The sequence below is a fragment of the Tenrec ecaudatus genome, chromosome 11 (assembly GCF_050624435.1).
Source record: "Tenrec ecaudatus isolate mTenEca1 chromosome 11, mTenEca1.hap1, whole genome shotgun sequence".
In the NCBI taxonomy this organism is placed as follows: domain Eukaryota; kingdom Metazoa; phylum Chordata; class Mammalia; order Afrosoricida; family Tenrecidae; genus Tenrec; species Tenrec ecaudatus.
The window spans coordinates 72103934-72118810 of NC_134540.1; the positions used below are offsets into that span (position 1 = coordinate 72103934).

General features: G+C 38.9%; 1 protein-coding gene across 3 annotated transcripts in view; it reads right to left on the minus strand.

Annotated features, from left to right (window-relative positions):
* The window catches only part of MGAT4A (alpha-1,3-mannosyl-glycoprotein 4-beta-N-acetylglucosaminyltransferase A), a 108382-nt gene that overhangs the window by 39240 nt on the left and 54265 nt on the right, over positions 1-14877 (minus strand). For all 3 annotated transcript variants that reach the window (XM_075563208.1, XM_075563207.1, XM_075563209.1), the window contains exon 5: positions 10508-10641. In XM_075563208.1, coding sequence (XP_075419323.1) covers positions 10508-10641 — 134 coding nt within the window. The remainder of the gene's footprint in view (positions 1-10507; positions 10642-14877) is intronic.

The window sequence follows — 14877 nt, forward strand, 5'->3', positions numbered from 1 at the left end:
TGGCAAAGACGAGGAGGTTTCAAAAAGTTGCTGGGGAAATTAATCATCTTTTAAATCATTTTCTTATAAACTTTGAAGCCCCTTTGTCTATTAAAGATATAAATGACTCCACACTGTGGGTTAATAGTTGAAAAGTTTTATTTTATAAGTAAAATTTTCAAAGCTAGCAATTTTTTTTCTTTTAACAAAAGGAAAGATGCTAAATGGGAGTTGGAGTGAATAAATGTTTTTGTAACAAATCATAGGAATTAATTTCCAGTGTGCTGTGAAGGTGCCTGTGAACGATAAGCAACCTGGAGCAGGTACTGTCTGCTCCTACAGTTCCCACTACAGATACAAGGAGGCATTTCTTCAGGCTTCCTGACTCTCTGCTTTGGGAAACTGAGATTGAACAGGGGAATAAAAAAATAAAGATAAGCAAAGATGGTAAAAATCAGAAATTACAGGGTGCTGTAAAGCAAACAAGTTACCTGGATAAAAAGGAAGCTATTTTAAGCACTAAAGAAAAAATACGAAGCATAAAGCAAAAAGGGTTGAATTTTAAGTAACTTAAAAAAAAACCTTGGTTTTAAAAAATGTTCTTCAGATATAAATTTACCATCCATACTCTGCTCACTTCATTGTGCTGATATGTACCTGATGACTACATCGTGAGCCGAAACCTGTAGCCATACATTACATACACACCCTGTATCCTGATCATCAAGCTCTTAGCTATCATTACCAGGTGCCATTGAGTTGATTCCAGCTCTCAGGGACACTGTGCACAAGAGGACAAACTACTGCCCAGTCCTGGGCCATCCTCAAAATTGCTCCTGTATGTCTGAGCCCATCATTGCAATCCCTGCATCAATCCATCTCATTGAGGGCCTTCCTCCTTTTTTCTCTGTTCTCTACTTCATCAAGCATGAGTGGACACTGATAAATACATAAACAAGAGCTCTACCCGCAGAACTTAAAATGAGTCGGGAGATTTGGGATGAAACAATGCTTTGCTCTGCAGTATTCCCACAAGGATTACATGTTTGAGTCCACTGTTGCAGCCACTGTGTTAATTCATTTCACCCACAGGCTTCTTTTTCGCTGACATTCTATTTTACCAAAGCATGATGTCCTTTTCCAGGGACCACTCTCTTCTCACAACATGTCCAAAGGACTCCAGACATTGATTTGTCACCTGTGCTTCTAAGGAACATTCTGGCTGTATTTCTTCCAAGGCAGATTTGTTTGTTCTTCTGTAAGTTCATGGCACTTTTAACATTCTTTGTCAACATCATTCAAAAGCATCAATTCTTCTCCAGTCTTCCTCATTCACTGACCAGTTTTCACGTGTGTATGAGGCAATTAAAAATACATGGCACACCTCAGTCCTCAAAGTGCTATCTTTGCTCTTGAACACTTTCAGGAGGCCTTTAGTAGATTTACCCAAAGTGTCAGCCTGCGTGGACTAGAGAAACACATTCATAGATACTCATATGTGTATAAGAAAGAGCTTTACATACGAGAGCAATTGCATATTGAGAAAACATCCCAGCACAGTCCAGATCTGATAGCAATCTAAAAAGTCCTCTTTAGACTCACGAAACACATGCAAGAATGCTGAATGCAGGAAGATCACAGGCCAGTGGGAGGACAGTCTTATGGATCCAGTAACAGTGCAAGCATCTCAGCGCTGGCATGAGTCTCCACATGATCCCTTCAGGTCCGGGGCTCTCGCTGTCATCAGCAAAGCCCCATGTGTCTTGTCAGCAGAGAAAGGGAGTGAGCCTGTGTCCCACCTCCAAAGAGCTATTTATCTCCTTAGCCCCTCCAAATGATGTCATCAAGCTGTTACTGACTGACATGCTAACCTCCACCCCGTCACTCCTAAGCCTCAAACTGACAACAGATTATGTAACTATCACACCCAATAAATCATAAAGAATGAAATAACAAATAACAGATATAACCTATTTAAACAGGATAGTCAAGGAAAGTCTCTCTGATAATTTGATATTTAAGCCTAAATCTGATGTCTAGTCAAACCTAAAAAAAAATAAACAGAAAGCGCTGAAAAGAATATCTTAATTAGTTCATTTGTTAATTAGGTGTTTGCCAGTGCCCTCAAGAGGATGTATAAAATAACCTGCAGACAATAAAGGCAAAATAAATAAAATTGAGGGGGGAATCCACTGGCATATACCTTCTTTTAAATGTGCCCTTCTGTATGTGTTTTCTCTCACTGCCATCAAGCCCGTTCTGACTCACAGCAACCCTGTAAGAGAGGGAACTGCCCCTGTGGGCTTGTAAGACTGTAACTCTTTATGGAAGTAGAAAGCCTCACCGCTCTCTCTTGGGAGTAGCTGGTAGTTTCGAACTGCTGACCTTGAGGTTGGCAGCTCAACACCTAACCTCTACGCCATTAGTAACACACATTATAATTTACATATATACTACATATACACAAATCAAAAATACACGAAAAATGAAATGCTCAGCAGAAAATTTAGGTAGCACTGCTGTATTTGACTTGAGTTCTAGGGAGGTAGAAAACTGACGCAATCACAAATTGGCTTCCTGAGAGAGGCCATAAAAATAAAGATAGTTCCCCCTCACTGTCCCCAACTGTGATGACTGCATTCTAAATATCTTGTGACTTTAATCCATCGGGTTGACAGTTTTGGTCAATCCTTCTCTATCCTAACTCATTTTCTATTTGTTCTATCAAGTTCTTAAAAAAAGAAAATCTTTGTTTTGTTCTGCACCATTCTCACAATTACATGTTTTGAGTCCAGTATAGCTGAATTCTGCAACAAAGATGATGAATTTGTCTATTTTTCTTCTCAGTGCTCCTTGTTTCTATGTCTGACACTTTGAAGTGTGGTTGTTAGTTGTGTGCACATTTAGAAGTGTGTTTAGTCTTGATGTGATTCACTATCCCTATGAAATATCCCTTTTGTCCTTGGTATAGTCCGTATTCTCAGGTCTATTCAGCCTGATTAATACAGACATTTTGGTTTTCTTATAACTAATGTAAATTCCTTTTGATATTTTAAAACCCCACAATTTTCAGTATTTACTGTTCAGTAAGTTTAAATCCTTGGGGGAGGGCTCTCACTCTGATTCTGCATCCAATGGCCTTAGCAGGAAGGCTGCTTTGGAAGTTGGCCTGAACTATGCCACAATCCCCATGGGTTCAGTCACCTTGCCCCAGATGACTCTGATTTTGTTAGGTGTGCCGCCGTAATCACTGTCAGTTCAGTGCTTTGTACACATAAGCCCATCTCTTGCTCACGTAGAATTGTTTCACCTCAGGCACGAACGCCTTCAATTTGTAGAAGAGCTGTGCGCTCTGCTCCCTCTGGTTTCTCACACCCCGTTTATAGGAGAAAAGAGCCTTGACCGAGCGCCTTCCACACGTTTGCTGGTTTACAAGTCCTGCTCCCAGCAGGCCTCCGCAGACTCCAAGATGGCACAAAAGGTTGATTTTTTAAATCTTCCATTTCACTGCTTACTTTTCTCACAGTTTAAGAATGTTTACATTAACTGCTTTATTGTCCTTATTGGCCAGTTCCATCATCTTCCATTTTTAACTCTATTTTTATTTACCAAGTTTCTCCTGGTTATAGGTCACACTTCCTTGCTTCTTGAGACAGGAATAATTTTTAAACCTCTTTTGCTTTTCTTCCTTCGAAGAACATTGTTCTAGCAGAGGATCCATTTGTAGACGTTTAGTTGCCATCAATTCCAATTCATGGCAACTTTGTGTTATAGTTCCAATGCAGATTTTTGGGAAATAAACTGCCAGGTATTTCTTTGGAGGCATCTCTGGGTGTATTCAAACTGCCAACCTTACAGACCTCTTTTTATGCTTCATTTCAGTGGGTCTAGAGCATTAGTTCACAACCTGTAGGTCGCAACCCCTGGGGGGGGGGTGTCAAACGACCCTTTCACAGGGGTCGCTGGATTCATAACAGTAGCAAAATGATAGTTATGAAGTAGTAACGAAAATAATTTTATGGTTGGGCGGGGGGGGGGGGGGTCACCACAACATGAGGAACTGTATGAAAGGGTCAAGGCATTAAGAAGGTGGAGAACCACTGCTCTAGACTCCATCTAATCTTTGTTAGTTCATCATGACTGACGTCCATGTCACTCTATAGAGTAGAGAATACCAAAAAGACAATTTGACAAATCACAAATCAAAAGTGTCTAAAGGACAGAGGTATGCCAGAATGGGACTGGAACCTCACAGTAGATTTTATTTTCCTGTAGTCCAGGGAAGAAGTATTTCTACCTACCTTGAAACTTTAAATCAATGCAGACTTACCAACAAAGGCGAACAAACAGTAGTTAGCTTGACTAGCTTCTAAGACAATCAAGCCATTGAAAAGATTGAGCAAGCGGAGGTTAAAAGGACATACAAGAAAGAGGAAGAAGAACGTACATTTGTACAGATGTACTGGCAGTACACCTGTCATACCCTTTCTTCATTCCTGTCTCTTAAGTCTGTTGAGAAGAGTAATGGTTTGAAACACTTGTTTTTTGCCTTCCCCTTCACCCAAGTTACTCTGTCTGCCATTTAATAAATCTTCTTTTGGTCAGAACTCACTCAGTCCAAAATATGCCCATAATTCAATTAATTATGTCACATGGTTTTCAAGAATATAATCTCCCCTCCAAAAAAAAAGAATATAATCCCAATCCAAGCTGTACTGGGTTATTAGTTTGCTATGTAGTCTATTTGCTTCTGCTCTTATCCTTTTTCAAGTGGTTGAGTCATCCCATAACTATAACCTAGTCATAAGAAGACACTAGAAACCTTCAAATTAAGACATTCTATAAAATAATTGAGTAGCAGTCACCAAAAGTGCCTAGCCTCAAAGACAAGGAGAGAAGAACTCCCATTAACTAAATGCAATGTGGACCAACTGGTCAAACTCAAAAGCACACCAGAGCTAATCTCCTGATTTTGGCTCCAAACCAAACTCATTGCCATCAAATCAATTCTGAGTCATGGCAACCCTATAGGATAGGGTAGAACTGCCTCAGTGAGTTTCTGAGACTATAATTTTCCCAGTAGTAGAACCTCGTCTTTCTACCGAGGAGCAGCTGATGGTTTGGAACTGCTAACCTTGAAGTTAGCAGCCCAAGATGTTACCCCGTAGACCACAAGGGCTCCTTCAGGTTAACTGCACTATAATTACATGTTTTTAACATCAGGGGAATTAAAGTGAAGGATATAGTCTTTGTACATTTTTTGAAACTTCTCTGCAAATCTAAATTTTCGAAATAAAGTTTTCCCAAAGTGCCCTTAAATAAAAAGTCAATTTTTTTTCTGATTGAGTTATGTTGCTGGCAAAGAATATTGGCTAGATCATAGACTGCCCGAAGAATGAGCAAAGGTCTCAGAAGGGCAGCTCCATGGAAGGATGGGTGGTGACTCTGCCTCACTGTATGGGGGGACATGGCCGGGAGGCCGCTCCTGGAGAAGGACATCATAAATGAGAATGCCCTCCGGCAGACGGACTGACAAAGTGGCTGCCACAATGGACTCAACTGGCCCAGATTTGGAGGCTGGCGCAGGACTGGGCAGTGCTTCGTGCATGTATACACAGGGTCCCGAGGAGCTGGAGCCAGCTCCGTGCCACCGGACCGCAACTCAAAATCCTCTAAGGGCCTTCCATCTTTCTTAGAGCCGGAATCAATCTGTTACTGTCAAGTCAACTTTGACTGGAGTGTAACTCCACCCGTTTATTTATCGCCTATGGCCGATTCCTCACCACTATGGCAGAACTGGATAGCTGCACCTGAGATTGTATGTGCTGTACGCACAAATGTCCAAGTTATAAATGTTCCATTACCGTCTCTTCAGTTGATAATGGACATAAAGCTAGTGAGGGACACAGAGTAATATGGGTGTCTTTAGAGGAGAAGATTGCGCTATATTTTTCTGTAAAGGCAGAAATACACATTTTATTCTAACTAGTCTTTCATTCATTAGTTGAACATACATTGAAAGATTAAAATGAGGGAGTTACTGGAGATTAAAAATTCATTATACAATAAATCTTGCTTCTAGATTACAGTATGTCCCTAAGTCACCTGCTGTCTTTCTATATATTTTTAATCTCTGGGATAAAATTGATTTATACATGCATATTGTCTAATCATTCCACAAAGTTTGTTATGCTAAACAGCAGTCCTAGTGGCACAGTGGTTATACACTGGGCTGTTAACCACAGAGTTAGCTGTTCAGAACCACCAGCCTCTCTGCTGGAGAAAGATGACGCCTTCTGAAAATCAAGATTTAGAAGATGAGGCCAACTCCAAACCACAATACTCACTTCTTAGCTTTGGATTTATTGTTTGGACGAAACATTTTCTGAGGTGGGATCATGAGATAGAAATAATATAAAGAATAAGATTATAAATAATAGCATAAATTATATACTGTAATAAGAAATGAGACACACAGACAGTAAGAATGTGAGAATGGAAAAGTTATAAATTAAATTATAAGTACAATAAGCACAAGAATGATACAATCTTAAAGTCTGACCATATCATAGATCCTTCAGGGTGACAAGAATTTCTCAGCTCCTCCTGACATTCTAGATCAAGCAGTTCTCAACCTGTGGGCTGCGACCCCTTTGAGGTCGAACCCTTTCACAGGGGTTGCCCGATTCATAACAGTGGCAAAATCAGTGATCAAGTAGCAACCAACATAATTTTATGGTTGGAGGGATCACAACAGGAGGAGCTGTATTAAAGGGTGGCGGCACTAAGAAGGTTGAAAACCACTGTTCCAGATAAAGCATCAGTGGTCAACTGTTCAAAGCCTGGTAGGAATTTTCAACACAATTATATGTCAATGGACTCCTAACAGGGAAATAATTGGAGAACAAGGATCAAATATGTAACTGAAAATTACATTTTGGTCCCTCTTCTCCCAGAGGGAAAACCCTTTCAAGAAAAAAAGAATCACAAGAATGTAAAGCCAAAGGGGGCAGATTAATAACCCTTTGTTGTCTCAACCAGTGTTTCCCAAAGTGGGAGACACTTACTGGCCGTTGGCGGTGCTGGGCAATCCAGAGAGGCTGCCAAGGCAGGAACGTACACTTTATCCTGGGTCATGCGCTATCGGTATAAAGTCTTTCATTGCCACAGGGGGCAGGGGCAGTATGTGATTTTTTTGTCTTTTCTGAAAAGGAGGCAGTAAGCTAAATAAACTTGGCATCCTGTAGTGTGCATGCATTCTTCTCTACTCCTCATTTAAAATGTTTCTCCTCATGCTAAAATGAATAAGAGATAAGATTAGACTTTAAAGAAACCCTGATTCATTTACCCTTGCCAGTTTAGACGATTTCAAATGAGGAGCCTGGTGGTACAGTAGGTTACAAGTTGGGCCATGATGCACCTGCATGCTCAGCAGTTCAAAAACACCAACAGCTCCACGGGAGAAAGAAGACTAAGAAAGCCGTGTGGAAAAGCAAAGTTTCACGGGGAATCCAGGACAGATGATCCCTTCAGGACCAGTGCTGAGAGTGGCGATACTGGGAGGGTAGGGGGAAGGTGGGGGTGGAAAGGGGAAACTGATTACAAGGATCTACAAAGGACCTGACCTCCTCCCCAGGGGACGGACAACAGAAAAGTGGGTGAAGGGAGATGTCGGACAGTGCAAAATATGATAAAATAATAATTTATAAATTATCAGGGGTTCGTGAGGGAGAAGGGAGTGGGGAGGGAGGGGAAAAGTGAGGAGCTGATACCAAGGGCTCAAGCAGAAAGCAACTGTTTTGAGAATGACGATGGCAACAAATGTACAAATGTACTTGACACAATGGATGTATGTATAGATTGTATTAATAGTTGTACGAGCCCCCAATAAAATGATTTTTAAAAGAAGGTAAATGTTTAGAAAATAAAATAGAATAAAAGCAAAGTTTCAAGCTAAGGAAATGATACAAATAGAACTGACAACATGCAAGGTCTATGTGATAAACTGCAAGTAAAATGACTGAAGCATGAACCTATTAAAATTATCCTGTAAAGAATCTGTAATAAACAGAAGGTAAATCTGAATGAGACACAGTTGGGGAAGATTAGAATATCTAGCAGATCACTTAAGAGTTCCTCATAAAATATTTAAATATACCCATTTCTCACTTATTGATATCTTAGGTTCCCAAGACCAGGTTGTTATGCAAAGATCAGGGTTACAAAAAAATAAAGTACAAACACAGCAGATCACAAAAGTGAAGATGACTACATCATTGCATAATTACCAAATTACATCATTACTATTTGCCTAAAGAGTCTGTAAACCATGACCCAGCCAAGTTGGTACTTAACCATGACAGCCAACTTTACCCTTGCCTCACACATTGGTGCCAGTTATTACCCAACATGCATTGTGAACACACAAAATACTCTGATAGTAAATTTTTTTACTGTGGTCATAAATGCAAAATGTTGGTTTCAAGAGATAAGAGCAAGTGGAATGTTGTCCAAAAGATAGAAATAGAGGCTAAGGGAAAGGCTGGAAATCTACATCAAGGAATGATCCCATCCAAATATAGTTTAGAGTCAAAGTCACAGAATATATGCACTTGTTACTAGTTTTACATGGGCCCCAGCCTACTAGGGCATGTAGCTTAAAACCACCAATCCATGTAGAATCAATTGTAGTTGTAGAATCATTAAATTGTCTATAGGAAATGAACTATATTAAAATGATTCTTATTTTCTTTGAAATATTGAAATTGCATGTGGCTATGTAAACAAGTACTACAATTCAGTAAGATATGGCCAAATCACAAAAGGCTATGCCAATTTACACTGTTGTTAGGTGGTCAATATGGCTCTGACTCATAGCAACTTAATGTATACTGGTTTATAATACATGACTGACAGGTTTAATTATTTTAAATGTAAAACTTCTACAAAAGACAAAAGCATCACAAAGTTAACACAAATGAGATACTGGACAACTGTTGAGAATATGATGGAATTTAATTTTCATGTATGGGTAAAATTAATATGAAAACTTTTCATGACATTAAATTTCCCCATATATGAATATTTTTATAAATTCAAAACCCAAAATAAACACTGTAAAGGTAATAAAATTATATACAAATGTTCAATAAACATATAAATAAACATCAAATTCTACTAGTAAAGAAATCAAGTTAAATAAAACCATGCTCTATTTTGCCCATAGCATTGGCCAAAAAAAAAAAGTGAAAACTAATACTACTTAGCAGATCATAGACAGAACAAGTTCTCCCGGATGGTTAGAAGTGGTTAAGTCAGTTCAACTTCTGTGTATATCAGTTCTACTTGGGAATTAATTCATTTTAAGTCAGTAACAACACAATTATACAACAATTTATTTACAGGAATTCACAATGCAGTGTTAATAGAAAAAACTTAAACATCTAAGTATTTATCAATCAGCAATTAAATTATGTTAAAATTGTACAATAGAATATTACATATAGTCATTAAAAGATGATACAATGCTATTTATTGTTAACATGGAAAAATGCCCACGATATTTAAAAATATATTACAGCAACCTCATTTAAAAACAAGGGCCCTTAAAAAGTTGGGAGGAAAATAGATTTACAAAACTCTAACTTAGTCTAAACCTTTCTCACATTTCAGAACTTCTAAAGAGTATAAATGCAAATCTCCAAAGTTACACCTGAGAACTTGAAACAGAGACTCACTAAAGATCTATATACAAGTATATGCAGGCAGTCCCCCAGGTTTTGGACATCTGAGTTACACACAACGCTTACATGTCTTCTAAGCAGGAGATCAAATCAGTTTGATAATAGCTGATGAAGCAAAACAGGAGCAGACCTGAATTTTTACAATGTGTCATGTAACTCTAATGGAAATAGTTACAAGTTGATGCTTGGAAGGGGAGACTCCTATGATTTAGAGTCTTTTCAGGAGACCGGTTGGCAAAACTAAATTAGCAGGACCAAGGAGAGTCACACACCCCCAAGGCTGTGGGATTGGCTGCCATCTTTAAGCAGGACACTACTGGCACTGCTCAAAATTCACTTTACATTTATATAAAATTTGTCTTTGCTGTGAAATGACAGAACCAAGTCCTATTTGAAATAAATTCTTTATCCCAATCCCCTTCACGAGCTGCACACGCAGCTTTTAAATCACAGAAAGGCTTGATCCTTTTTGTAATAAGGCAAACAAGGCTAAGCACTGTATGTGCCTGTTCTGGATGACGTACAAATTCTTAAAGACACAGTTAGGGGATCGATCTCATTTTTAACCTGGAGACTGCCTGAAATATTCCTCGACTGAAAGAAAACAGCACTGTGGGATTGTAGCTGCAGGAGAGAAGCTAAGGGAAATGCAACAAGTTATACCTACATTAATTAGGACCCCTAACCTTTACTCATTACATTAAAAATGCTTATAAAGCATATTCAAATATTCAGTTGCAGCTTCAACATTTATATGTGGTATAAAATAACAATTAAATAATTACCTCTCCTATGAAGACTACTATAACACAGTCCAACTTCTCTTCAGGATACAGATTATCAATAAGGGAATGAAGAGTTTCTACGAGGTAAGATTTAACTTCTCTCTTCACTGTGGGAATTCCCATTACTACTGAAACTGAAACAAAATAATGATAGCAATTATATAAAATAAAGACATTATAAAGACCATTTAGAAAAACACTATTGCTCAAAAAGTATTACCCACACACTGCTGTCAATTCAACTTCTGACTCCTAATGACAGGGCAGAGGAGAACTGTCCCATACGGTTTCCAAGGTTGTACGTCTTTATGGAAGATGACTGGCTCATCTTTCTCCCTCAGACTGGCTGGTGGGTATGCTTAGCCCACTGTGCCAGGAGGGGCCCCAATCAATTTGAAATTATTGAGGGCTCAAAACATAATAGTTTTCAGAAAGAAAAATAACCAAAGGCCACAAAAGTACACCTTAGTAATACTGTTATTCTTTTCCACTTGGCTTAAGCATATAAAAAATAATTTCAAAAAAAATGATAAAAATTACACATTAAGCCTCACATTAAAAGCAAATGGCTGTGAAGTGTAAATAATGGGTGTTACTAAGCAATTAACACTAAGGGATACCAGACAAACCTTAACAACTACTGTCTTCCACACTGACTTTGTGTATCCAATAGAGGACACCCTGAGAAGGGCTAACACTTGTATGATATTCCCGCCAAAGTGCATAACCCCAATCTAACCAGGAGCAAACATAAGATACATCCAAATTGGGGGAATAGGCCACAAAAACGATTGGTCAGTCTCTAAGACATGACAAATAAATGAAATATGAGATCCTGTTTGGATTCTGAAACAGAAAAACAAGTATAAAAGGACAAACGACAAAATGGGAATAAGATCTGAGGTTAATTAATAGTACAGCACCAATGTTCATTTCCTGGCTTCGATCAAGGTATTACAGTCATGACGTGTGCTTAGATTCATGAAAAGTAGGTGAGAGCATACAGAAACTACCATTTGTGCAACTGTTTTTTAGTCCAAAATTATAACCAGTTCTAATATCATAGTTGTTTTCTAAACAAACTTTGCTTCAACATGATTAATATTATTAGGAAACAATTTTACCATCATGTAAATTTCATACTTCCTAGGTAACAGTAGAAAATTGGACCCATGTGAACTGAGTTCAGTGAACCAAGCCATGCAAAAATACAGAAAATGCACCCACCGTAAACATGTACTAGCTACCTCAGTTCACCTCGAGCCATGCATCGCACCAACCCCTGGACAGCAGCTTTCCATCTCAGAATCCACCTTGCCCAAGTTCACAATAACCTACCACCTGAGACTTGTCTAAAGCCTACTTCCACAAACAAACTGCACATCACTTCCAAACCCTAGTATCATATTAAATGTTGCATTAATGTATTTTTAACCATTTAACACACAAAAACTTGTGCTTCGTTTTGCTCACTGTATTGTATGATTTTGCACAGTGTGACTTTCAGGAACACATACACTGTAACAGAGCTGACTGCAGGCGCATTGTTTCTTCTTTCAAATGCATCCTGTTGTCGCTGTTAAGAATACAGAGAGCAAAGCACACTTACATACCAATTTAACTGCTTCCGCATGTGCCATTCCGTGGCCCCAATTCCATCTTGGAGCTGTGTAACCATTTGCCCCATCCCTTGCTGAGCATTCCTCTCTGGTTAACATAAACGTCACTTCCCCCAGGTTATTATCTAGTTCTTCTGAGGTGCTGTTTGTCACGTTGATCCCTTCCAGAGCAAAATACTCAAGGTAGGTGTTTTTAACTACTCAACCTAGACTAGGGGTTCTCAACCTTCCTAAGGCCCCGACCCTTTAATACAATTCCTCATGCTGTGGTGACCCTTTATGTGGGCGTATCTGCATGTGGGCAGACCCGCCAGGAGACGGATAGAGGAGCAGTGTCTCGGTTCCGAAGACCTGTGTAAGGGGTCGCAACCCCCAGGTTGAGAACTGCTGATCTAGACCATCGTTTCCCTTTAACGGTACTTTAGGAGATGTGGGCTGTCATCCACATTGTTGGCAGTTCAAAACCCCCAGCAGCTCCTCTGGAGAAAGACTGGGCTTTATAATCCTGTAAACAGTTACAGGCTGGGAAACCCTCAGGAACATCACTATGAGCCAGCCTTGACTCAATGGCAGTGAATTTGGTTTCGGTTAAGGATTTTTAGTTTAAAGGTAACAGTTTCAGGGATTTATCGAGTCTTTATGGCTAGAGTCTCTATGGCTCTGAATTTCATGTGTATTTGAAATTCTATTCTGCATTGCTCTCCTTTGGGATTAGTCTTCATCTCTAGAATCTTTGACAAAATATTCAGTTACAAAAATCTGGCATTAGGGAGCACTGGTGGTATAGTGGTTATAAATTGGGCTGCGATTTGCATGGTTGGCAGTTCAAAAAAAAAATCTGGCATCACCCAGTTCTGATCTCACGGCAAAAGAGGCAGTTGTTCTCGGAAGCCATTGCCAAATATCCCATATCCTCCCCCTGTTCCTGACCCTCCTACTTCCTCTGTTGCTTCATGTAAATGGAGACCAACTACGATGCCTTAGATGGTCACTTACAAGCTTTTAAGACCCCATGCACTACCCAATGAACTAGGATAGAACAGGAGCACTAGGCACATTAACTGAGATGTCCCATGAAACCATGGCCCTAAACCTCCAAACCAAGGAGCCAAATTCTATGAGCTTTATGGTTGTAGCTCAGCAGTTACTCTTTTTGTGTCATTGTTATAAATATATCACACAACTATTACCAATTCAACTTATTATAGTATATATGTCAAAGTATGTTCTAAAAAATAATTATCTTAAAAATATGTCTTAATAGTCTAAGTGTTATACAGAAATACACATTAACTTTGAAAGTAATTAAGTCTTGTTAGAGAAGTTATAAAATACTTAGAATTCCTAGAATTCTAAAACTGGAATGAAGTTTAAGGGTTGCATATTAACAAAATTACTGACATAATTAGACCGCCAGGGAGGTTAACTAGTCTACCACCTTTATTCTACAAATTAAGAATACCGACGTATAGAAGGTTTAAATGATTTCTCCAATAGTTTACCATATCCCTCTTTTCCATTTAAGAACTAAGAAATTTCAAAGACTCAAAAAAGTGATCCATATTTGTTCTACACCTATTTACTGAACATCTATTAAAGGGAAGAAATTATTCTCAATATCAGGGATGTAATGGGGGAAAACACATGACGCTTGCCTACTAAAGGCGTGGGGGCTAAACAGATGGTATTCACAGGATGATCTTGATTATGCAGAGTAAGAATGAGGGGGAAGGGAGCGTAGTACCTCCTGGAAGGCGTCTTACATATCATCTGAGCTGATCACAAATGATCTCAGAGTTGAGGAAGTACTCTCTAGGAAGAGGAAACAGCAAGGCTCTGAGAGAATAAGTTTGAAACGGCCAGGAAATTGCAAGGAAAGAAAATGTATCTAAATGAGCTTAAATTCAGAGAATTAGTAAGGGATCAGATCACATACAATCTTGGATTTAGTTTTCATTCTGAGTACAAGAGAAAGTGTAATCATGGGGGTCACTTCTGACCTGTATTTTGAAAAGATAAGTTGTAGAGAATGGACAAAAGCATAAGAGTAAAAGCTGCTTGGGGTGATCAGTTAGAAATTTACTACACTAATTAAAGTAATTAAATTGATCTAAAAGAAGATGGTGGGGAAGTTTCAAGAGATTAAGATGAGTAGAAAAATTGGGGTTATATTCTGGAGACACTCATCAATCGAGCTTAAGCCAGGCAGAGCTCAGCAAAATGGAGGAATCGAGGATGACTTCTTTCTCCCATTGCCGTCAAGTGGATCCTGACGCTTAGCAATCCTTTAGGGCAGAGTAGAACGCCTCCTCTCTCTCCTGCAGAGTAGCTCCAGCTTTCCAACTGCTGACCTTGCAGTGAGCAGCCCAACACATAACCCACTATGCCACAGAGAACCTAGGCTGACAACCTTTTACTAAGAGTGACACACTTATTTGACATGGAGAAGGCCGAGAACAGAAGAGCTCTACTTCTCCGAGATGAGTTATGTGGAGGCAAAGTCCATATTCTTTTACCTACCTCAAAATTTAAATATACAATACTTAACTATTTAGAATAAAGATTTTAAGTGTAACAACTTCGGTGTGAGCTAGTCATAGGAAATGTTTTACTCACAGAATTCTAAAACTTTGTTCATGGAAGAAATAAAATACATGTTGATTGAATGTACATGTAAATGGTATAAATAGTGCAAATTATCTACTCCAACATATTAATAATTTTGTTACTGTTGTTTTATGTTTAAGTGGC